The 24,888-nt window shown below is 47.2% G+C and overlaps 1 protein-coding gene across 1 annotated transcript in view; it reads left to right on the plus strand.

The window, feature by feature from the left end:
* The first annotated feature begins 2,964 nt into the window (after positions 1-2,964).
* Dp1 (satellite-binding protein 1 Dp1) overlaps positions 2,965-24,888 on the plus strand; it is a 46,280-nt gene continuing 24,356 nt past the window's right edge. Inside the window, exons 1-8 of the mRNA XM_037426554.2 lie at positions 2,965-3,098; positions 3,239-3,313; positions 11,694-12,402; positions 13,007-13,243; positions 15,907-16,375; positions 17,808-18,052; positions 18,935-19,108; positions 23,136-23,513. Of these exons, the coding sequence (XP_037282451.1) occupies positions 11,731-12,402; positions 13,007-13,243; positions 15,907-16,375; positions 17,808-18,052; positions 18,935-19,108; positions 23,136-23,513 (2,175 nt within the window). The 5' untranslated portion in view covers positions 2,965-3,098; positions 3,239-3,313; positions 11,694-11,730. The remainder of the gene's footprint in view (positions 3,099-3,238; positions 3,314-11,693; positions 12,403-13,006; positions 13,244-15,906; positions 16,376-17,807; positions 18,053-18,934; positions 19,109-23,135; positions 23,514-24,888) is intronic.

Raw genomic sequence — 24,888 nt, forward strand, 5'->3', positions numbered from 1 at the left:
TCTCCTCCGGCCGTACAACGTCTGAATTGCTGCCATCGACACCTCAGGGGCGACGTCCGACACTTCTTCCTGTCAGCCTCCACATTCGAGCCCCCAGCAGCCCAAACTCAGCGTTAGGCCATGTTTGGTGACGACGAACAATGTTGATATTTCGGCAATCTAACGATGAGTGTGGCCTCTACGGATTCTCCGCCGGAATCGTTGGCACCTTGATGGGACCTGCTCGTTGCCTTGCGCACGGCCGTGGCTTCGTTGCCGACCGATGCCCAGGTGGAACTTTGGGTTTTCGAGTAAAGGACAGGACCTCATTGGTGCCTCCACTTTCTCTCTGCTTCCTTTGTGACAAGCCACTTCATGTTCCTGGTGGTCTGCGTTTGCCCGCAACCCTGAAAAAGTATGTCTCTACCCAACACCCACCACCACCGGACACGTTCAAAATATCAGCACCAGCGTAACCGTCGTTACGATTCGAATTTTGAAAGAGCGTCCTTGCACTGTTTTCTCTTCAGCAGCCGTTATCCGGCTTCTGCCTCGATGGAACGGGGCAAAAATTTATGCGGCTGTGTTGTGCATATGGGCCACGCGTGTGGAACACTGGGACACAACAATGTTCCTAGGCTCATGTTTGGTGGTGCGCTTTGGAAGATACTTTTTTTTGCTAGGAAGTGAATTTTTTCAGGATTGATGAGAGTGGGCGCATGTGTTGTGGCACTGGCGTCAGGGAGACTCATGCCCCTTGTCCGTTGCAGCGCTATAAATATGCTCGATACGACTAAATGAAAGCACACTGTGCCATCACGTACCTCTGGGCCTTGGTACTGCACCTGTACCGCTGTTGTGGTTGTTTGATCGGCGGACTTTAGCTCTAGAACAGTTATTTTCTCCTTCTCTTTCGATGAAAGGTGATAGATGGATGGATGGAGCGTCAGTGTTATGGACCTGTATTGTGAAGGCAAGAGATGAATGATGGATGGTCTTGAGATTTGTAACTAGTATGCTGTTTGATGTGTCGCGCGTCAAGCATGGCAGAGAACTGACCCACTATCTTGAAAGTCATTGCGCCTTTATCTTGGCTCACCAAATTCATGTTATACTCTCTAACGTGATGCAAGATAGTTCATTGTTTGAAATTATAAATAAATTTGTGCTACAGTAGTTCTGCTCTGTTTGCATGAAACGGGCACATCTTTTTTTTTTCTTTTATGCTGGTGGTACAAATATGTTCTCTCGCATTAAAGTCTCGCCATCAATGCTTGAAGCCATCATTTCTTGTAATGTAAGCCTAATTGTAGGCACAGAATATAGCATTTTCCTCACTTCTTTTTTTCCCCTTCCATCTCCAGAGACTGTACTCTTGATTGATCACTTTTAAGGATACTTTCAGTGTTGTGTGATGGGACACCTGGTGTGACTCTAGCTGCTGGTGGTGTGTGGAAGGCTTTATCCTCGAAAGTGATTGATCAAGAATGCCGCTCAAAGACTTGTTGACAAAATTTGCTTCTAAGTTAGTCACTTCATACATAGTGCATCTCAAGCGTAAATGTGTGTGGGCCTTGGTGCTGTGTCAATCCTTTTTTTTTTTGTTTCCTACGTGTTGTGTTTAAAGAAAACTCTCATTATCTTCATACTTTCTGTTCTTTTGAATGTTCTGAATGCATGAATGGTGGCTGGAGCCAAAGTCTTGTGTGAAGCAACCTTTCTGCACTCTAGATGGGGCACAGGGTTGTCAGAGTTCAAAGACTTTGTGCTGCGGCAACACGGAAGGTAGTGATTTAGCTCATATAGGCCGTTTAGACCAATTCATTTGTTCATTAGCTGGCCTAAACAGAATAACTTGGATGTGGCTTATATGGCTCTTTTTTTTTCCAGCTCACATTATTCTCATTGTCATGTCATTCAGCGCTGGAGCTCTTATTGACTGAACTATTTCGTACTCTACGTCACGCGAGGTTCTATCGCATCATTTCACCGGCAACCAGAGGTTGCTTTGGCCAGCACGACATTACTTTTAGTTTACCAATACGCAAGTGAGCGGATAGCATTGTTGTCAGCGTAGTGGCACATTCTGTCGATTCTTTTATTGACCTGGTGTCGCCACCACATAACCTAAGTCACACTTAAGTTATTCTTAAAGTGTATTCTAAAGGAATAGCATCCTTTTTTTTTTCTTTCTGAGGGGGGTGGGGGGTGGTGGCGTTTGACAGTATAGGTACAGCCACCTCATCAATTGTTGAGTTTTTTTTTTCCTTTGCTTTGTTGAAAGTGCTTTTCTTCGTGTTATATGCTGCCGTGATTGACCTCTCGAAAGCAATGTTACGTGTACGATTTTTATTTGATGTGTACCCCACCTCCCGGCATTACAATTGCGCGTGCGGGTGTGCCGTGGAAAAGCCTTTTCTCGCGACCCCGACTGTATATTTTGTACATAATGTGCACTCATCACACAATACACACGAGTTAGATGTATTCCGAGAGAGTTGAGTACAGCTCAAGCTTTTTTCTTTGTTTTTGTACAAACGTCCTGTGATTGTACAAAATAAGAACACAACATAGAAAAAAAAAGACAACTGTGAATAAAGTGAGCTAAGCTTTGATTGTTTGAATGTGGCCTCTGGCTAATTTCTTTCGCAGCGTACCGAAGTATTGATTTGGGTAGCGAGCGTGTTGGTGGTAAACAAGCTGCCATGCGCTTTGAAATCGTGTCGGTGCCAATCCGACTGCACTTGCCGCGGCGGCAAGTGCTCTGCACGCCGGGAGCTTTTCCTCCGTTTTCAAGCATCTCTCTATTTTTCTCCTCGGTTTTGCTGACCCAAACCAAAAGGGAACATCGAAAGCACCACGTAGAACGAAAATGCGCCGCTCTATCGGGCGTCGGTCTCGTGCGCGATAAAAGAAAAAAAAGTGGTCAGACAAAAAACAGCAAAAAAAGACGCATTGAGATTCTGACACGCGATTGGCTGGCAGCGGCCACATGGAAGCGCCGACAACCAATCGCAGTGGTCGATTCTCGCTGCACACGTTCTCGCAGCTCGCGAGGCAGGCACAGGCATAGCCGCCGACGAAGTCTGCATCCCGTAGATTTTGTCTCCTTGGCCCGGGTACGTACAAAATTTTTCTCGCCCATGGTGAGCTTGAACGCTCGCTGGCGCTTTCACTAGTAGCTCTTAACTACGTTCTTGTGAAGAGCAAGCGTTAATTTTCGCCTTGTTTTCCTCGCTCGCGGTCTCGATTTTCGCAGCCAATCGGACAAGACAGGCTGGAGCGGCTAGCGTAACACTTTCTTCACAGGACGGCCCTTCACGGATACAGTACGGTAAGGAAACGAAGACGTTCTCTCTACCTCACGCCTCTCGAGACAAGTACAGTTTATATTGCGAGTGCCGTAGATCCGCGACCTTCTTTTATCAGCGCAAGCCCTCGCGTGGTGTCATGTTGTCGTTTTTCCCGGAGGGGGTTTATCCCCCCCCCCCTCCGCACCTCCGGCGAGTCGATGACACGTCGACGAATATTGGCGAATAGGCTTAGAACCGGGTTGCATCGCGTTAATTCTTTCCGATTACACGGCCACACCGGCGCCTGTGACCTGCGTGAGGGCGCAGGATAAGCCGTGCCGAGTGCGGTTCTGCTGAAGTCCTTGGGACCTGCTTGCAGTAGCGTGGCCACGTTGGCACCGCTTGTCCCTCTCTAGCTCGTAGGCATGTTGTAGATCCGGTCAATTTCAGCATCTCTCCTCTATTTTTGTTTTTTTGCACGGGGTGGTCCCTCGTTGACTGTTCGCGTTCTTTTCTTGATGAGGATAAAGGACGACGAAAAGAATTCAGCGAGAACGCGTGGTGTTTGTGCACTACGTGCGCCCGCTAGCATTCGCCTCGCGCTGCACGCAGCGGTGGCGTGTTTTGACCGTGCCAGCCCGAGACGGCCTGCCGGTTGACCGACCGCCCCCTTCTGGTGCGGGGGGAGCAAAGCATGCCAGCATCTCGCCTGTGGCTTGGGACGGTCCACGCCTGTAGTAACGGCGGCTCGATGTGTGGCGATTAGCTCGTCTTATCTGTTGCGATCGCTCGTCTGAGTGCCGGACAAATCTTTTCTAAACAAGTACTCGCGTACCCTCCTCCATCCGCTGCGGTATCTTGCGTTAATTAGAACTCAGCATATGAGCACACCATCTGTAGGGTGTTGGAAAGTCGACATTGGAGGCGCAGATCCGTTATCAGTGCAGCAGGCCAGAGTCCACGTTGTCACATATGTGTGTGTCATTTCCGTGAGCTTCCATCACGGCGTAGAACACGTTCGTGCTGGCCAGTCGCGTTCGTATATATTTGGCCTAAAGCTGCTTTTGACAGAAAGCTGGAGCAGCCTTGTAGATGACGATGTGCTCCTGCGTAGTGGCGGCCGGACGCGACTGCGACTGTCCCGTAAAGCCTCGCACGTTGTGCATTTTGGAGCGGTCAGACTTCTCGCGTTGACCGCAATTGACCGCCAAACTATACCGGAATGAACGTACGGTCCAGGTGTATTGAGGCCGTTCCATTTGCATGTCCGAGAAAAAAAAATTCTATGTTAACCTGCGGAAGGAACTTGAAAAAGCTGGGACATTGTCACACCGGCCTTGCTTAGCAATTAAAACGTGCCTGAAGGCTGTCGTAGCGTATTGTTTGTGCTTGGTGGTATCCATTACTGCTCGCACGGTGCTTATTGCTATAGTTGTCTTTCCATTGAAGTTGATCAGTATACAACAGGATCTAATGCGGTTCCTAAATTGAACATTTCACAGGACTGCAGTCATTCAGTGCTCATGCCATGGTCATGTTTCTGCTTAATCTGTTCAGGGTTTCATTTTGTCTCGACCAGGATTAGCATCTAGCATGCTGAAGTGTAGCTGTAGCTTTGAGGTTATTTTGTAGGCTGTCTTATCAGCTTCCAGTTTTGGGAATATGGTCACAGCAACACTTCTACATAGGTTAGAAATGTGCTTCCTTGTCAAGCATCTATGTGTGATTAAACAGTGTTGCACTTACTGCATGGTTTGCTGAATCCTTGTGTCAACGAGTGCCTACTTATTCTTGGTGGCAGAGTGCTGTGACGGTGAAACCCTCTTCCTTGCATGCTATCAGACCAAACACCAATGCAGTCTGGCTGGCAAAAAGAAACATGTTGGCGAGATATTTCATTGTGGTTTATTACTCACAACTGGACTGGGATGGCAAAAGAAATTGACACAGAACTGAACGTAGCACTGGGTATACATGTCAACTTCTTTAGTCTTTACGAGCTATGCCTTAGCGAGTTTTTTGCTCGCAGCACATATTCTGAAAGAGCTGTGTGATACAGGCATGAGATGTAACATGAACCACACCAAAAATGACGTGCACATTTATAACACCGTGAAAATCTTTCATTAGTCAAACATTGGCAATGCTTTTCTGGATACCTGCTAACGTCCGTCAGTGTCATTCATTCCGGGATCATTGAAGAAAACAAATTTAGTGGTTGCTGTTTAACAAAGTAAAGCCATATCGTACCAATATGGTACATCAGTTTGTATGTTTAGGCTGACTGTCTGTTTGTGATATTATGCTTTATACGTTGGTTTACTGCTGCCTGTTAGCCTGCTAATTGTATTATCAGTTAGGACGAGGCTGTGCAGTTGGTATTTTCTGCGGAAACGTGTGCAGGCAATTTCAAGTGGCTAAACCAGATTGTAAGATTATCCGATTTCTTGCATTGTGCAGATTTGAGCGATCGTGGTATTGTTTGTTCAGAATTTGTAGTGTCGTAACAATAGGAGGCCCGTGCCTAAGGACAGGTGCATAGAAGTGGTTGTACCTTGTACAGGCGCATGTTAGACGGGCCGAGTGGGAATGCATGGTACAACAATCTTCCATTGTCCAGAGCAAGAAATGATGCCCTGTCGTTGAAGTTACACGCCTGCAGACATATCTCACAGTGCAATTTTCGGCTGAAACGGCCTTCACACTGCATGTTTCCGAAGGTTTGAATGCTTCCAAGAGCGACAGCTGAATGGGTGGAGAGGGGGTATTATAGGTGTGAATACCCAGAGAAAAATGCACAGAAGCTATAAAAACGAGTTCTACGAATGTTCACTGAAACGTTGTAGTACAGCAGTATGGTGTTCAAGGCCAACTGTGACAAAATTCTGGCTGCTTATTGCACTCTCGTTTCAAAAATGGTAATCTACAGCTCTTGCCTTCATGCGGACTTTCACAGTTTGTCTACTTGCATGCTTTTTCAAGATAAAACGTTAAAGGCCAACTATGGCCAGATTTTCTGACCACGTCAATGTAATGGCAGTTCAGTGTTCCTGAGGGGCCCCTGCCACATTTTTAATGTTAGAAATGGTCAGCAAATTTGAAAGTAATTTTAAGCGAGCAAAAAGATGAAAAATATGAGGTGACCCTAAAGCTTTGCCTTCAAATGTGGAACGCCATAGCCTTTTCCTATTACCTTCTTTAAACACTTAGCGCAAGAAACCTTTTCGAACTTGCGATGCACCCATTATTTGGCCTTTAAGGGAATAGGTGCAGTAGCATGTGTGCCTTTTGTAGTGGGTGACCGGCTTTAAACCATGAAGCCACTCTGGTAATCGCATGTTTTGACACCCGTTGGGAATTGGCACTTGTGCCACGCATTATTACTGCAATATTTAATGTTGAATTATTAAGCATGTATACAAGATGTGTGTGTTTGTAAAGCATGAAGGCTACTTTCACAGCATTTTCAAGCAGAGGAAGTTATTTTCACTGTATTCACAAGCAGACGCATGGCCGTGTGGTAGAACATCTGCTTGCCACACAAACGACCCGGGTTCGATCTCCACTTGTACCCAAACAACCCTGGTTTTGTCCCCACTCTGAGCCAGGATTATTTCTCTCGTTTATTTTATTTGCATCGCTCATAACCAATGACACTAGAATTCCTGCACAACGAGCTCTTTAACGCTATTGCGTTAGAACTGCACCCTATCGGTATACAAGAAAAATATCGACATGTCCTATCTAGGACACCAGGGCTTAGTAGTTGTAGAGTGTAATGAGGGGAGTTTAAGTACTTTTATTTATTTTTACCATATTAGCACGTGTAATCGGTGTGAAACTAGCATGTAGCTGCCACTTATTAGTTGCAGTGCCAGCTTTTTGCACTGATGATAAACTGCTACTCATTGCACATGGCCATAGTGTAGTTATTGGACACTTTCAAGATACAACATCGTAAAGGATTGCCAAATTCTGCTTCAAAGTGCCAAAGTTCTTTCCACCCATGCCTGCAAGGGCAAGCTGATATAACTGTACTTGTCATCTTCTAGCGCTCTTACGCACCGCTCAATAGTGCAAGGAAGTAATTCAAATTCATGACGTACTATCTCGTTATTTGAGACCCCTTACTTATTAGGGAGTTTCGGGATAGGGTCTGCGGCGCTTTGGATACTCGCCCAATGCTCGGTCAAGTCACCTCAGTGGGTGCCATCAGGTTTTGTCTGACGCAAAGTTTTTGGTGCTCCCACTATATTCGAAAAATAGCCTCTCCAGCCTAAAACACAAACGCGGTTTCGGGCATGCGCAGTGGCCTTGACACTATTTTTTGGGGGGCTCCTATTCGAAAACTTCATATTAACTAAGAAATCTGGGCAGGTTTGTCGACTAGAATAACAGGAAATTTGGAGCAGTCACAAAAGCTACAGCAACGGATTTGCATGAATGCATTCAGAGCTGTGACAACCACTGAGCCCTGGTGTCTTGTATTTAGGACATGAAGGTTGTTCATTGCTGTGGGCGACGTGTTGGAGAACACCCGCTTTGCAAATAGAAAATTAAACATTTTTGAAACAGTTATAAAGAACTGACAGCTACCGATATAATAGTTAGTGCACAAGACATTATCGAATATACGGTTGCGGGAGTATTGAGGATACCTCGGACACCTCTTTCAAACTCCAACTCAATTTTATCACAATTGGCAGCAAAATTTTTTTGTCCTATAAGACATCAGAGCTGAAAAGGTTAATATTAGTTGTGATTGTGTAATCATAATTATAATCAGTCACCATACCACAGTTTGAACCGACCTCTATACTAAAAAAAAAAAAAAAGCTGCCTTTATCAATGCTTCATTGCAAATGAAAAGAAATGAAGTAACACAAACAAGAAATGTCATCGTCTTTCTTTTAGTGAGGTCAGTTTCCTGTGTTGTGCAGGGTCAATCGTTGCTGCATTGACAGTTTTCAAGTATGGCTCTCAGTTTGAGATGTGCTTTCGTCGCTATTCACCATTCCACTAGCTGGTCGACTTTCCTGACGTGGCCCTAAGGATTAAAGATTTATCACCTGAAGGAGCACCACCTACATTTCCTGAACCACGCTTATGCCATACTCGGCAAAGCTGTCTTTTCGTTATTCGAGGGTTTCATTTGTGTGGCTAATGGCGAGACTGTGTTGCGTGTCTCGGGAAGGATCGTAAGCGCTGGTGCAGTAGCTGTAGGTGGTTGTGAGACACATTCTTTCCTCAAGTCTGTAGCATAATCACTTATTCAAGTGAGAACTTCTATCTTGCTTGCTCAGCAAGTGTGTAGGATTCTTTAAATGCACAAAAAATTATTTTTTTACGCCTATAGCAACCTTTTTTCTCGGCAGAGGCCTTTGTCCCGCCCACCTGGGCAGATAAATGGCACTTCAGGGTGGGACAAGCGAGGTTTCAGTGCCTTTTTTTTTTGCTCGGTCAACCACTGCCAGCATTACACCGTGCCGCTTGCGTCTGCACTCAATTTAGTTCTTTGACACTCTTTCATTCTTTTTTATAGTCTGAATCTGCAGTAGTTATGGCTTATTCAAACTTCAGGCACATAGATATACTTGTTTGTTAACCTTAGCATGTTGCTTAGCGTGGCAGCAAAATATATAATACTCTAGGGTATTTCTGAAAGGTGTACTGGCCCATATTTTTGAAGTTATACAAACCCTACCACGTACTTCCAGCTCAAGCTCATAAGAGTACTTCACTTGGCGGATGGGGAGATTTGGAAACACTTGTACATGTAATGTGATACTACGTTGTTTTAAAGGGACACTAAAGTCAAATCGCAATTTATGTTATAGTGAAAGCTCTATGTATGACATCTAACAAAACAATATTATCAAGAGCAGTGCCCTACTTACCACGAAATTAATAGTGCATTCCACTGGTAGATCCGGAGTGGCCGCCGAAATCTTGGAATGAGCACTCCGAGTGTGCCAAATGAGATCTGCGAGTCGAACACGTGAATGCTCTGCGTGAGGTCTCTCTGGAAATTTTTTACGCACACGTCACTAAACCGGTACCGGAAACGATTTTCTTTTCTGCTCTCGACGTTTCAATGAAAACTGTGTCACCACTGCAAAGCACGCATTTAGACCAAGCAGTCTCGCGGAAAGCACGGCTACCGCTTTCCAATTTTAGGAATGTAAACAAGAGCACAGGGTTACCAGACCGTCTCAAAAAGCGCTGGGGGCAACCCAGCTGCCCGACTGTATTGGAAATGACAACGCATTCTCGGAGTTCCGGCAAAATCCGTCTCTGTAAGACGGAGCGTGCGGAACTCTCCTTCGCGCAGTGGATTGCTCTGAATCTACCAGTGGAAAATGCGAACTTGCTCCGAATCTACCAGCGAAACGTAAATTGTCAGCTTTGGAGCAAGAAAACTTGCTCCCGCTCGAAGAGTGGAATTCGCCATAAGGTAAATGCATGAGAACCCATATGCCACAACTTGGACATTTGCGAAATGATCCCAATAATGTCACAGTTACCAACTAAAAGTAATCACTGGTAATCAAACTAGCTGCACTAAAGAACCTTTCATGCACCATGAAACATGATAAAATGCTGCCTTGTTCGTTTCTGTTTGATTCATAGAATAAAGAACCGCCAGACGTTACTATGGGGAACGGCACGAGTGGTTCAAAAGTTCAATTTTCGCCTCACTGTATAGATGATGCTATGAGCGTCCCCTTTCCCTTTATAATGGGGCGGTGACATGCGTGCCAGGCTTGCAAAAAAAAAAAAAAAAAAAAAAACTAAATCTTTTTATGTTGGCCTAGTGCCTTATCTATTTAGATTAAATCGATCTTATTATAAAAAAGAAAGATACATAAATTTGTGTTTCATCTCTCCGCCTCTGCAGGCAGACTGAGCTCATTTTTCCGCTATTTCTGTCCTTTAGCTTTACTTTTCTGTCACCGATACTCTGTCCCTTACTTGTTTCTATCGCGGACATGTTCAGCTTTCCATATTTGTTCCTGAAACCCAAAGCCTCATGTAGGCTTGTACCCATTAAACTGGACAGGTCCTGCCATTTAGTGGGACCCACTTGAACCAAGCACGCTTGCGATCTCGACGGTCATGGCAGATAAGTGTTCAAAGACCGTTGTTACTGCTGTGGCTCCCACTACTTTTGCTCTGCTGCTACTAGTGTCAGTGGCTGCGCTGTAAAGCCGGGCAACATGGTGTGCGGCAACAGTGACGTGAGAAAGCCACCTTCAGGCATGGGATTTGAAGTGCGCTAACGCGATGCGGACCACTAAAACGCGATTTTATTTCAAAATAAGCACTTTTTGGTACAAGTGTAGCATACCAGGTTTCTGGACCGCTATTCCACCAATCATCAACTTAATATCCTGCTTTAGTATCCCTTTAAGCGTTTAGACGTGGCATCATGACATTTGTAAGGCAGGCAGCAATGTTTTCTGACAAACGTTGAACTTGTTTGTTTTGAAACTTGAATGCGAGTGCACCATCCAGCCTCCACTAGCACTTTCCCTTGCAATGTGATGTTACGATTGGCTGTTACAATGCCATAATGATGGCCCTGCTTTGCCATTGCTTGTGAAACACTGGAAGGTGAAGAGCTTTTGGAATGGCATGCTTATGTAGGCCTGGACTGTTTTATAGCAAATGACGTAGCAGTGGATGTGCCCCTTGAATTCATGTCTAAAAATTTTTTGTCAGAATCATAGTTGACGTCGTTCAACAATGTTTAAGCTTGGAGGCAGCAATTTTGAATTGAAATTTTAGTTGAAATGCATACTGAGAAATTTTGTATTGCCGTATTGGCTCATCTGCTCTGTTAGAGTGGTAAATTAAGGATAGTTGGACGACCACAACATGCATTTCTAAAGGGTCCAGTGTCGCTTAGGAAAACTGAGTCTGGTCGATGTATCATTTTATCTGTCTCAGGCCATGTTAGCAACAAAAAGAATTCCTGGTACAAGGAGCACAAAAGTAACTAACAGTTCACGACCTTCAGCAAAATCGCTTATTGTTGGCAAATGTATCATTAGTTATGTTGCCAATCAAAAGTCTGTTACCTGGAGCATGAGGGTAACCACGCTATTTTTTGTTGCAAGCTTCAGCAAAATGGTTTGTTACAGTTGCGACTTAGCATGTGACATCAGTGGTATCCGGCCCACTTTTGCTTTTTCTTTTGTCACTAAAACATCATTGTTATGGACAGCCGTGTGCATTTTAGCTACTGTAACAGAGAAAAAGCATTACTGCTGTGGTTTAATAAGTAACTGTATGATTGCAAATTAGTCTAATGAAAGTGTAACACATTGCAGTTACACAGAAAAGTAATGAGTGGCAGTTATTCATTACTAGTAACTAGTTACCATATTAAATTATTGCTATGATAACGCGTTCTTGCAGCTGTACTGTCTGACTTTGGACAAGTCCCTGCCATAGGATGAACGCGGACTTGCAGCAGCAGCCTGCCGAAGGGGCGGTGGCAGGACCCCCCTCGTCAACGGCGCCGCCGGCCGCATCGGTCGGCTTCAGCTATGACGAGGTGTTCCCCGCGCTACCAGAGAAGGAGGCGCCCGTGGAGGCAGGCAGCGCAACCGGGAGCGTTGGGGGTGGCGGCGGAGGTGGCGCCCTGGGCCAGTGGAACCACAAGATGCACGTCAAGTCTTCCGTCATCACCCAGATCTTCCATGTGCCGAGCGAGGAGCGCCGTTTTCGGGAGACTAGCTCGCAGCGGTTTGGAGAGCTGGGGGAACAGGCCAAGATCTGTGCGGACATCATGCGCGACACCCAGACCACCATCGAAGTGAGCTCCTCCCGCGACCACTCGCTCACCGTGCTGGTGACGGGACGGGAGCGCAACGTGGCCCTTGCGCGAGCACATGTGCTCCGCGCCCTCCAGACGCAAGCCCAGGGCACCATCCAGATTCCCAAGGAACATCACCGCTTCATCCTTGGCAAAAACGGCAAGAAGTTGGCTGAATTGGAACAGAACACCGCCACCAAGATCACCGTACCGAGGACGGATGACAACTCCGACGTCATCACGATCAGTGGCACCAAGGAAGCCATCGACCGGGCACGCGATCACATACAGAAGATCTCTGAGGAAAAGGTACACCACATACCATGATTTTGTTAGCACTCATAGCAACAGACATGAAATGGAAATCGAGGCATAAAGCAGATAAATGCGAGTTACAAGCATTGAAAATGGATGATCAATCGGCACAGTAAAATGTTTCATCAACCGACATCAGTTAAGACAAAAATTAACTGCAATGCTTTGTACTCTCATTTTAGTTAAGCTCGTATCTAACATGTAGCTTTGTTACATTCAGTTTTCATCTTGAGGACACATAATATTGAAACATAAATTCTTCAAGTGACTGCTCTTGTATGCAGAACTTTATAATATAGATGACCATCAGATAGTGAGCACTGAGACTTTAGTCAGTAGCTAGTTAGCACTTAGGAAACACTTAATCATAAAAATGAATAGCAAAAAGCTATTTACCATGATAATATGATCATGATTGCATTTAGAAGTTTCTGTGCAACATAGGTCTTGTCATGACCTAAACATTGCATGGACTTGCATTCAACTTTTTGCAAAGTAGATTCTTGGCATTAAATGTTGGGATGTTTGGCAACGTCAGGCGTACAGCATACTTCCAGTGTTCATGCAATTTCTTGTTCTTCTTTTTGAAATATTGCAGTCAAAACACGGTGTGGAGGAGCTGAAGATCCCCCGCATGTACCACCCATTCATTGCTGGTCCATACAACAACAGCGTGAAAGCTCTGGAGCAGGAAACTGGCACTCGCATCCGTCTCGATCGGGAGGAGGACAAGGTGACCATCACGGGTGACAAGGAGAATGTGGCCAAGGCCAAGGATGCGCTCATGGCCACCTACGAGGACCGAAAGCTGCACTGCCAGAGTGTTGGTGTTGAGGTACGCTCTTCTTTCACACATTTCGGTGCTCTGGTTGGTATGCATAATGATGCTTAATTAATTAACAATCCGTATGGGAATGCTTCGGTGGGGACTTTTTCTTTTACTTCTCTTGCTCTGTGGGATAGTGCTAAATAAGGACTGGCTATAGGGGATGTAATCACCCCCTATCACGTCGTTTGCACTTCACAGCACACTATCTCACGCATAAGCCACAGTTAGATGTAATAGCTGCTGAGCGAGAGGTGGCACTGTGCTCACGCACAGCGCCACCCTGCTTAGGGTGCTGCCACCTTTTGTACTGCTCCCTTCATTATCGTAGTGCCTGCAGTCTTCACCAAGCAATAGAGCTCACGTGCTGTCTTTCTTCAGCATATTTTGTCTGGATGTTGAGTTCCTTAGGGCCACAACCATTCCAATTAAGGGGGGACGCGGCCTTTGAAAATGGAAAAATCGCAAAAAGTCAATTTTTGGGAAACCACATATTCAGGCAGTATGTGTCATAAACTACCTTTTCTGTAAATATGAACGTCCAACTCATCACGAAACTGTTTGAAATAAAGTTTACAACACGCCGCCGCAGCCCTCAAGTGACACGGGAGTGCTCAAAATAGTCCGACTTTGTGCGATCGCAGTTTCTCGACCGTTTGACGGAGCTCCGCCATTTTGGTGTTGTTTTGTTTGTGAATTCTTGCACCTTCTTTTCCTGCCCCCCACGGCGACGACAGCAGCACAAGAGAGGAGCAAGCTGCTCATGAGTAGAGGGCTCGCGAGAGCTCCGAAGCTTCCCACGGCAGAGTTGTGCTGCCGGGATGGGGCGATGCGCGCGTTCCTCTAGGACGAGAGGGACTCAGCGACTGTGATTGGCTGCTGCGCGCGATGACGTAGTACTTTTGCACATAATGCGGCTCTCCGTCGTCTGCCGCTCCGTCCCAGGAGTGTTCCACTTGCTATCGTCTATCATTGCAACCGTTCTTGTACCCTCTGCGTTTCAACTGTTCTTACGAAACGATTTTCGAAAATCTTTACCAGACGATTTTGAACTGTCTTCACAAGACTTGTTTTATTCGCTCACAATGCTTCCAATGAAAAGAAAGACGCAACAAGTGTTTGATGGAAGGAAGTGATCTATGAAGGTTGCTTGCATGGCAAGGCTCTCCGCTCGCACGTGCGCTGATGATCACGCCGGCAGTACATGTGGAGCAGCTTCTTCATCTACGCAAGAGTGTGGTTGCATCAGCGCGCCTAGACACGGGACTCCTGCTCCACCGGTGCAAAAGTTCGATGTTGCAAGTGCGCCTGGTGTCTTGCGTTCACCGACAGGGGCTTCCACATCCTCTCTTTCATCAGCCTCCACGAGTGCAATCGCATTGTCAGCTGTGCACTCGCGTTTTCTGGTGTACGAAGAGAAAGAGGCGGCGGATCAACAACGCGCTGCTGTTCAAAGAGAACTCGGCACTATGCCAGTGACTGAGCGGAAATTCCAGGCAATAAAGCGCGCCCTGGTTATTCAACGGGCAGTCAAAAAAGATTCACTGCACTTAAAAAAAGGCTAAGAAGAAATCCTTTGAGACGACGGAAAGGCGACGAAGAGAGTGCTGCAGGGTTGTTTTAGATTTGCATCTATCCTGAATATCTCATTGAGATATCTCAATAACAAGAAAGTTGGTATTTGATAAGCTCCCCCTTTAAGCTAGTGGGTTACTACGTGCCAGAGCGAAACCTGTATGCAGTGGGTGTTATGATGGTGGCTGCCGCAGATGTCTTCACTCTGAGCGGAGAAGCTGGCATCGAGGCACTCCAGCAGCTGAGTTAGTGTGGTGGCACTAGCAGTGCCACCTGGCGGGAAGCGTTAGGCAGGCGCACAGGAGACAGTTTGACAGGGAGCATGGACGGACAACTCCTGTGGTGTGTGTTTATGCGGAATCATACTGTGAGTTGTTACCTGTAGGCTTCTCGTGGGAACATTGGTGACACCGCATTCACAGTACCTTGTATATGCATTCCGTTCTTTGTGTGTCGTATTGACACATTGTAGAAGGCTATCTAGCGTGCCACTGGTGATGCAATAGATTTCGCTGGCAAGCTTGTAGTGATATAAAAGCAGGTTAATGCATGTGTTTTGTTGTTTGATGGCATGGCTGTGTTCGTTCGTTCCATGAGCATGGGTCAACTCTGATCCCACATCGTGAAGTTTCAAATTCTGTTTCCAGCTGCGTCAGCTGCATTCCAATGGGGAGGAATGCGATAAAATGCAATAACTGTGAGTGCTTTAAACTGTATGGGATATTTCAGCTGGAGCATTTGCTGTACAGGAGCTGCTGCTGGGGCTGACGAGAGGACTTGTCATTCTTGTCAGAACCCTTCATCAGCACTCCGGTTACACCTTGTCACAAACTATGCTCCAGGACAAAACACAAGGAATGAAGAGACAGGCAAATGTTCGTCTGTCGCTTCTTTCCTTGCGTCCTGTCCTGCTAAATGATCCCTTACAGATTCGCCCAACACTCAAGGCTAGTTACCTACAAGTCCAGTTACATTTCGTGTAACCACTGCGCATCACTTCCAAGCCGAATTTTCTTTTCACCTCGAGCTTGCTTGATAAGGGTTTTATGCATATTGAAACATGTAACAGCACGAGCTCTTTTTATTGTGCCGTGCAGGTCAAAAAGTCGCAGCACAAGTACGTCCACGGCTACAGGGGCCAGACTCTGCAGGAGCTTTTTGAGCAGACGGGTGTGTGGGTGGAGGTGCCGCCCATGGAGAGCGATGTGGAGACCATCACCCTGCGGGGCAACCCCCAGGACCTGGGTCACGCCCTCTCGCTCGTCTACGAGAAGGCCAACAGCGTGCTGACGGCCGAGGTGCCTGCCAAGAGCTGGATGCACAAGTACATAATTGGCAAGAAGGGTGAGAACATCAAGCGCATCACGGCCGACTACCACAAGACTCACGTGGACTTCTGCGAGGATGAGAACATGATACGCATCGAGGGCCCCAAGGAGGAGCTTGAGGCTGTCAAGACGGCACTGGAGGAGAAGGTGCGAGAGATCCAGTCCACCATGGACTCTGTCGAGATAAAGGTTGATCCGCAGTACCACAGGCACATCATTGGAAAGGCTGGCTCGAATGGTGAGCTCTCGAGCATTGAAGCATTCAGCATCTTTTCCGTAAGCAAATCTGCTTGTATGGCAAGCCCCTTTCTATTGGCTTGTCTTGTACTGGGTTTGTGAGAACGTGATATGTGGTGCATGGTAGCCTCAATACTTGCCGTAGTCAGGATCACCACGTGTTCGGGCTTTGCGAGTCGTGGGGCCACGTCCACCGTCCCTGATCACATATAGCTCCGTGCACGCTCAGCTAACGAAGGCGCCGAATGCTACGTGGCAAAACACAAGTGAAATCAACAACACACCGAATAGTGCTTTATTTGCCTTTTGTGGTGAGTGTGTGGTAACAGCAAACATTAAACCTAAGTGGTGACCGACAGGCGAGATGCGGATACCCGGTTTGGTATGTCTTGGTAAATAAGTCTTACCCCTATACTCGCAAGAGTGGCATCCAGAACAGCACAACATCCGCTGCCGACACGCGTGGAGCAAAGGGCACCCACGCATGAAGTGAACACCAAAAGGGGGAATCGTGATCATGTCGCAACTGGCAATGGCAAGCTTTGACATGCCGCTTGGGAGAATGTCTTCGTGGCTATGCTGTGCACTCTCGCGATGATCGCCAGGCTTGGTTGTGATAGAGAGGGCAAATCGCCGTTCGTGAGGGCCTCCACCAAATGTGGCTCAGTGTAGTACGACCACGCAGGAGCACTAGGCACGGCTATTTGGCTTATCGTGGGGAACGGGAGCTAGCACAAGAATCTACATGCCCACCGAGGTTGCCGAAGCACCCAGGCAGGCTGCAGTGGGAGATTCCCCAAGGGGACATTGGACGGGAAGCAAATGCGCTTGATTTCAAGCCTGTTCTCAGCATGCTTGAATATTTCTTTGATTTATACACACATTCCCATATTGCTGGAAAGGATCACAGCCTGAGTGATGAGTTGTTCAACATACTGGATTTTGGGAGCCATACCAAGATAAGTTTGCTCAGAGTGGATATAACTGATGACAAATCACCCAAATGTTGCGAGCCTTACATATAAATATTCTTATTGACTGGGAAAGTAATTTGATTTTTAATCACACTCTGATTATGAATTACTGAAAAATTCATGAAGCAGCTTTCATGATTGAACGGCAGTGCACCCACCTGCAGACAATGTGAAGGACGACAAAAACGCTGTGCAAGCCTGGACACTCGGCCCTGCACCAGATGCATGGTTTTGTGGTCCTTCTATTTTTTGATTGTGTGGGTGCGCTGTTCCAATCATGAAAATAATACAACTGGCCTGGGTTGGTCATATTACCATATTCTCTTTCTTGCAATGAAATATTGGATGGCTTGGAATAACGCTGTGTATATATGAACACATTAACAAGCAGTGCATCGTAATTCTCACTTGAAGGAGATGAGCCTCTTATGTGTCATGTTTCTTATTTGATTTGTGCAGTGAACAGGTTGAAGCAAGATCTCGGCGTGACTGTGCATGTGCCGGCAGATGAGGAGAGGTCACCAGTTGTGAGGTTGGAGGGCCCACCCGAAGGGGTGGCCCAGGCGAAGACTGAGCTGCTCGAGATGGCTCACAAGCTTCAAAACGAGGTGACGCGTGAACTGTGCGTGGAGCAGCGCTTCCATCGGACGCTCATCGGAGCCAAGGGAGAGGCGATCCAGGATGTTCGCAGGCGTTTCAACCAGGTAGAGTGGCCACTTTAGGTGTGCAAAGAGGTATGGGGATACCCTTGAAAAAGTGGTCCAATGATCAAAATATAGTAGTGTTCAAGCAAAGCATAAGAGTTTTTGGGTGGAGGCTGTGTCGTAGGGGAAAAAAATCATGCGCTTGGAATGAATGAATCTGTGCAACCCTTAAAGATGTGCTGGTAACTTGGGTATTCGTATGCGCTGTTTTTCAATAATGCATACTTTTTCGATCATGTGCTTGTTGGTCATCAGACTTTTCCAATATGGCAATCTGATCGTTTATTGGGGTCACTTGTCATTTCACGTTGCCAAATGTCGTTGTTGCCTGGATATGAGTGCGAGTTATTAGGCATCATGACAGCTTCGTAGACATGCCCTTCAGCCACACCAACCACCAATCAGAGCTGTCTCACTTCCTCCAGGGATGAAAAAGGCTCATATTGGAAAACAAGATAAAGGTAGTAGGTCATGCATGCATACACCAAGTTTTGTTTGCCCCCTATTTACCCGACAGGGGAAGGGCTCCTGAAATGTTTGCTTCAAGCAAGTTTGTTCAGATAAGCTGCTCAAGCTTGTAAGGTCTGCAAGATCCGTGAAATGAAAAGGGCATTGTGATCTAAAATGAGAGTAGTGGTGCTTTTCAATCTGTAACTTTCTGGGTTGGTATACGTTAAGGCAAAGGCGAATCGCCATTTATAAAGTATGCTTGTATCTCACAACCTATGTGGGCTTAGAATGCAAAATTGTTCGTTGGCAGGTAAATAAGTATGCCAGGCTGAAACTTTAGTTGCAGCTTTGCTGAATGTTTCCAAGGCAAGTCCACATCAGTCCCACATCTCGGCAAGTTAGGCAAACAAAAAAAACAGTGCTTCTCTACAGGTGAACGTTACGTTTCCGGAGCCTGGATCGCGCAATGACAAGGTCCTCATCCGGGGTCCAAAGGAGGACGTGGATGCATGCTACCGGCATATGAGCCAGATCTGCCAGGAGCTGCAGGCTTCCAGTCATCGTGTGGACCTGGTGCTCTTCAAGCAGTTCCTCAAGCATCTTCAGGTATGCCGGCGTAGGGCTTACTTGGGGCGAATAAACTCGGTAGCTGAATCTTGGTTGGACCGTTTCACAAGCAGGCACTGAGCACAGACAGCAGATTAGTGTGCGATAAATTGAGTTCGTAATGAAGGTTGTAATGGGATTACTCTAAAGTTATATTCAGTAGACTCTTTGTAAATGAAAACGTGGCTCCTATGGAACAGCTGCTTCTAATATGATTGGTCTCACGTCCTGTCGCGGTGGTCTAGTGGTTAAGGTACTCGGCTGCTGACCCTCAGGTCGTGGGATCAAATGGCGGCTGCATTTCCGATGGAGGCGGAAATGTTGTAGGCCCGTGGGCTCAGATTTGGGTGCACATTAAAGAACCCCAGGTGGTCGAAATTTCCGGAGCCCTCCACTACGGCGTCTCTCATAATCATATGGTAGTTTTGGTACGTTAAACCCCACAAATAAATCAATATGATTGGTTTCACACTTGGAATTCTGCACCCCTGTTGCTCTTGCAGTATATGGAACACTGGAACTCCTTTTAAACGGAACATACAGCAATTTCTTGCGTATAACTCTCAACAAAAAACAAATAAATTGGGCTTGGATAGTGAGGGTGCAGGTTATGGGCATGGATTATACGCGTTTTTTTTTTTTTGGCTTTGTTTTTGGAGGGTTGGGGATGCAGTTATATGCAGGTGCGAGTTATATGAGAGAAGATATGGTATTTCATGTTCCTTGGTTTTTGTTAAGAATCTATTGTAGATTAACTTATATGCGAATGCTACTTTACATGTCTGCGGCATTTCCTTCTCAAAAGAAGAGGCGCACATAAGCCTGCACCAGTGGAGATACAGTGCAAACTAACGCCATAATTCGTAAGAGAGGTGACCACACTTTCGGAGAACATTGCCAAGTGCATAAGTGGGACTGTTCAGTCGTGGAGGTGATCGGCTGTTTGTGCTTTGGTTGATCTGAGTGGGGCCTCTCCGGACTTTTGTTGTATTCATCCGTTGTCTAGTTTTTGTGCGTGCAAGTCACGAGTGTACTAATTAGTTGCATTATTTTTATAGCTACCCTTTATTCCTGGCATAAGGTGTGGTGTGAAGTAGTAAAGCGTACTCAAGTATTGAAAAGCGCAGTTTACTTGCCCTAAATTCGCCAATCCAAGGTGTTTTTTTAACCGTTCATATCTTGATGTATCTGGAGTCTTCTTGCACTAAAGCTCTGTGAGCGAGGGGCAGAAATTTAGTTGACAAAGTAGCTGAAAGATGTTTAAGTAATGCTGACATTTATAGGTACCACAGCTTGTGAGGGCTTACTGTACGCACAATGCAGTATACCGTGTTTACTCGCGTAATGAACCCACTCGCATAATGAACCCACCTTGATCCTTGAAAAAAACGTTAAAAAAAATGTTAAATGTATCTGTTCATTTTAGTTTGGTATGATAGCCAGTGCCATTAATATGCCATTAATGTGCCAATAATGATCGAAACAATATTAAATGAAGCCATTATATGACAAAATAATGCATTGAAAGCCAAAGATAGTTATGCAATCATGCTAAACAGTAGCGAGCAGTGCGAGTGCGGACGACGTAAATTAAAATTTGAAAGTCTCGCCTCGTATGACAAAGGGCCATCTGTCGAATTCAGGAGAAACTTCTTTGCTGATAGCGCCACGCAAACACAGCGACACAAAAAGCACGTGGCGTCCCAAATGGTGCTCGCGCTCTGTTATGGAACACGCCGCGCGCTCGCCCTCTCGGACCTATGCAATGCGCAACCGCGCCGACGGTGCGTTGTGCACCCGCAACATCTAATACAACGTTTGTGCGCCGCCATCCGACGCTGCGTTTTCGTTGTTGGGTTTGTCGTTGTGAGCTTAGTTGGGACAACTGCTGCGCAGGGCGCGTTCGGCTGGTAGGCTAGCTACATGGCTGGTTACTAACGGCATGCGCTGGAGCATTGGAACCGAGTGGCTGGACGGCACTTCGGCGTCGATTCATGCACTTTCATTATGGGACGAAACAAAAAGAGCTTCGGGCTACAAAAAAAATTTGTCGCCCATTTCACGGGTAGAAATGAGCAATGTCGTCACCCGGAATTTTCGCTGTTATAGCTCCCGTGACTTTTTTCTCCCACGTAATGAACCCTCCCCCTAAATTGGCGTCAACTTTTCTGAAAAAGATGGGTTCATTACGCGAGTACCGTAAAAACCGGAATATAGGTCGAATTTTTTTTCAAAGAGACGCGATGAAAAGTCGACCCCCGTCTTATATACCGGTCATTGGCAGAAAACTTATGGAAGTCTTGCAACAATGGGTTGACAAAAGTCGGTAGGCTCCATTGCCATCGTGAGCATCAGCAACAGCATCGTTGGGCGGCCGCGACGCCCATTTTGCGTTTTGTTTGTCCCGATTGCGAAGCAAGGGTGGCTGCGGTGGTTTTGCGCTGTTTCATTATCCCCATCTGAGGCTATCTCCTTCAATATGAGTGGCAGCCGACGTCAGTTCACGATGTGCTTCAAGAAAAAAGTCATCGAATATGCGGAAGCCCACGGCAACCTGGCGGCACAACGAGAATTCGGCCCGACGGAGAAGAGCATCCGATACTGGAGGAGCCAGAAACAGCGCATCATAAGTTGCAGCAACCAGAAGAAAACGTCGTTTCGTGGACGGACTGCAGTTCACCCCGAACTGGAAACGGCACTCGTCGAGTTCGTACGGGAGCTGCGCGCAAGGTCGCTACCCGTGACAACGGAGTGCATCCGCGTGAAAGCGCTCGAGATTGCGCGCGACTCGGGGCTCACGAGGGCGCAATTCAAGGGCTCGCCATCGTGGGTGCGCCGATTCATGAAGCGGAAGGGCCTTGTTCTGCGGCGGCGTACTTCAGTGTGCCAAAAACTACCCGCAGAGTTCGAGCACAAGCTTGTGGAGTATCAGCGCTTCGTCATCGAGCTTCGTCGACAGCGTTGCTACATGATGGGCCACATGGGCAACGCTGACGAAACTCCGGTCTGGTTCGATATGCCATCGAACACGACTGTGACCGAGAAAGCAGCGAAGCAAGTGAAGCTATTGACAACGGGCAACGAGCATTCGCGGTTTACCGTGATGCTCGCGTGTACAGCAGACGGAAAGAAGCTGCCTCCTTATATTATTTTTAAAAGGAAAACGCTACCGAAGGAGGACTTCCCTCGGGATGTGATCGTGAGGGCAAGCGAGAAGGGGTTCATGAACGAATCCCTCATGCTTGAATGGATCCGGCTCGTGTGGAACCGGCGACCCGGTGCCCTTTTTCAACGACCGAGCATGCTGGTGCTCGACTCTTATCGCGGTCACCTCACGGCCGATGTGAAGCGATCGCTGTCCGATGGCAAGACGGATCTTGTTGTCATCCCCGGGGGACTGACATCTATACTCCAGCCACTGGACGTTGTGCTGAACAAGCCGTTTAAAGGTCGCGTGCGCGAGCTCTACAGTGAGTGGATGCTGGGAGACAATCCCAAGACCCCCGCTGGCCGCCTACGGCGTCCACCGCTCGCAACCGTTTGTGGCTGGGTGTCGTCAGCCTGGAAATCCCTCCCGGAAGAGATGGTTCGCAAATCCTTCCGCAAATGCTGCATCAGCAACGCGTTAGACGGCACAGAGGACGATGCACTCTGGGACATCGCTAGTGAAAAACAAACATCATCCGACTCGAGTTCGGATGAGTCCGAGTAACTTCGTGACCTCCTAGCATTGAACAGTGTCTAAATAAAAATGAATGTTACCACAGTGCAGCTAGTTGCGTTGCGTTTTTATCAAGGTAAGGGTGTGCCGCGATACTTTGCGATTTTTTTAAATTTCTTTTTTTACGATTCGAAGTTTTGGGGGGTCGTCCTATATTGCGGTCCGACCTATAGTCCGGTTTTTACGGTAAGTACGGTAAATGGGATAAATTATTGACGCTGCTCAGAGTAGAGGTACATTCCTTACTAGGCCATGGCAGTCCAGAAGATTAAATTCTCTCCCCGTACCCATTTGCCGTTGTGTTAGGGCAAGGGCCGGTCTCTGGTCCGGCGCATCCAGCAGGAGACCGAGGCACGGATCGACCTGCCGCTCGAGTCCAGCAACTCGGACGTTGTCATGATCACCGGCAAGAAGGAGAACGTGGCCGCTGCCAAGGATAAGCTGCTGGAGGCCCAGCGCGAGCAGGCCGACGTCGTCGAGGTGCACCTGATGATCCCCTGCAACCTGCACAATGCCATTATCGGAGCCAAGGGGCGCCTCATTCACTCCATCATGGAGGACTGTGGTCGCGTCCAGATTACCTTCCCCCAGCAGGACTCCAAGAGCGACCGTGTCACCCTCAGCGGACCCAAGGAGGACGTCGACAAGGCTAAGAAGCAGCTGCTCAACCTGTCCAACGAAAAGGTGTGTGCTTTTGCAGCTAAAAGGGACACTGTGCTTGAAATAATGAAAAAAAATATCGTGCCTGTATGACTGCGGTCTTGTTCAGATCACCTTCCCCAGCAAGACTCCAAGAGAGACCATGTGTGCATTGCAAATATGCATTGTGTGTGCAAATATGCATTGCGTGTGCATTGCAAATATGCAATTACAGTTTTTAGTGCCATGTGCAGTTTTTTGAATGTCGTACGTTTCGTGTGCCATTTTTTTTAGGGGGGGGGGGGGGCTACACCTTGCCTTGATTTGAGTGTTATAAAGTAATTAAAAATCGGCAACAAGAACTGTATGCAAGAAAACAGTGAGGGATGTTCGGAACTCATTTGAACACAAGTGTCAAGCTGGGATTTCAGTCATGGATGTTCAACATACCATAACATTTGTTGAAATGGATGGATAACACTCATTTTTGTTTTCTTGCATGCAGTTTTATGGTGACCCCGCTACTAACTGCAGCGGATGATCACTGTGGGTTCACGCTTAGCGAGCCACAGGGCTGCGACTCCGTCACTTACTCGCGTGTAGCGTACCGCTCCGCGCGCGCTCAACTAATAAGGCGTTTAGCGCGGCGCGGCAAACCGACAGTTTTCCAATATAAAACACACACTTTATTGCCATTGGCGGCACCTCGAACAACAGTACAATGTCCGCTCCTGGGGCGCGGAGAGCAAAGGCACCCGCACGCGGTCTTTCACAATGAGGGGAAACCGCGAGCACGTCGCAGCTGGCAATGGCGAGCTTTGACACGCTGGTCAAGAAAAGGTTCCTCGCGGCTATGCTGCGCACACTCACGATGGTCACTGGGCCTGGTCGCGAGTGTTAGGGCAAACCTCGTACGCGTAGGCCTACGGCAAGTGGGCTCGGTGTGGTACGACCACTTGAAGCACTAGGCACCGCTGTGGGCTTAGCGTACGCTACCGAAGCTAGCACTCTAGTAAACACGCCTGCCGAGGTGCCAAAGGCCACCCCAGACAGGCTACAGTCCTGCGATTCCCAAAGGGGACGTGGACGAAGGAAACACGTGCTTACCCGGCGCCGACCACGGAGGAGAGAGCCCTCCTTCCGCGCGCCCGCACGTGGCGTCATCTATCGCCACGCGCCGTTATCAGAGCAGAAAAAGCTAAAGGGTGTGGCCGTGCGGCGGAATGCCCGCGAAATGGTTGCGGGCACGCCTGAGATCGTTCTGACATGCTTATTTACATTAGAACCCATCTGGGCACTCTGTTGCTTCAAAAAAAAAAAAAAGTGTAATGTTGTTTTTGAGAAACTACTCAACTACGAGATAAATAATTGTTTATTTAAAATCTGCATGCAAATAAACTTGCCATGTTCTACATCACTC

Source organism: Rhipicephalus microplus, chromosome 3 (assembly GCF_043290135.1).
Source record: "Rhipicephalus microplus isolate Deutch F79 chromosome 3, USDA_Rmic, whole genome shotgun sequence".
NCBI classification, from domain to species: domain Eukaryota; kingdom Metazoa; phylum Arthropoda; class Arachnida; order Ixodida; family Ixodidae; genus Rhipicephalus; species Rhipicephalus microplus.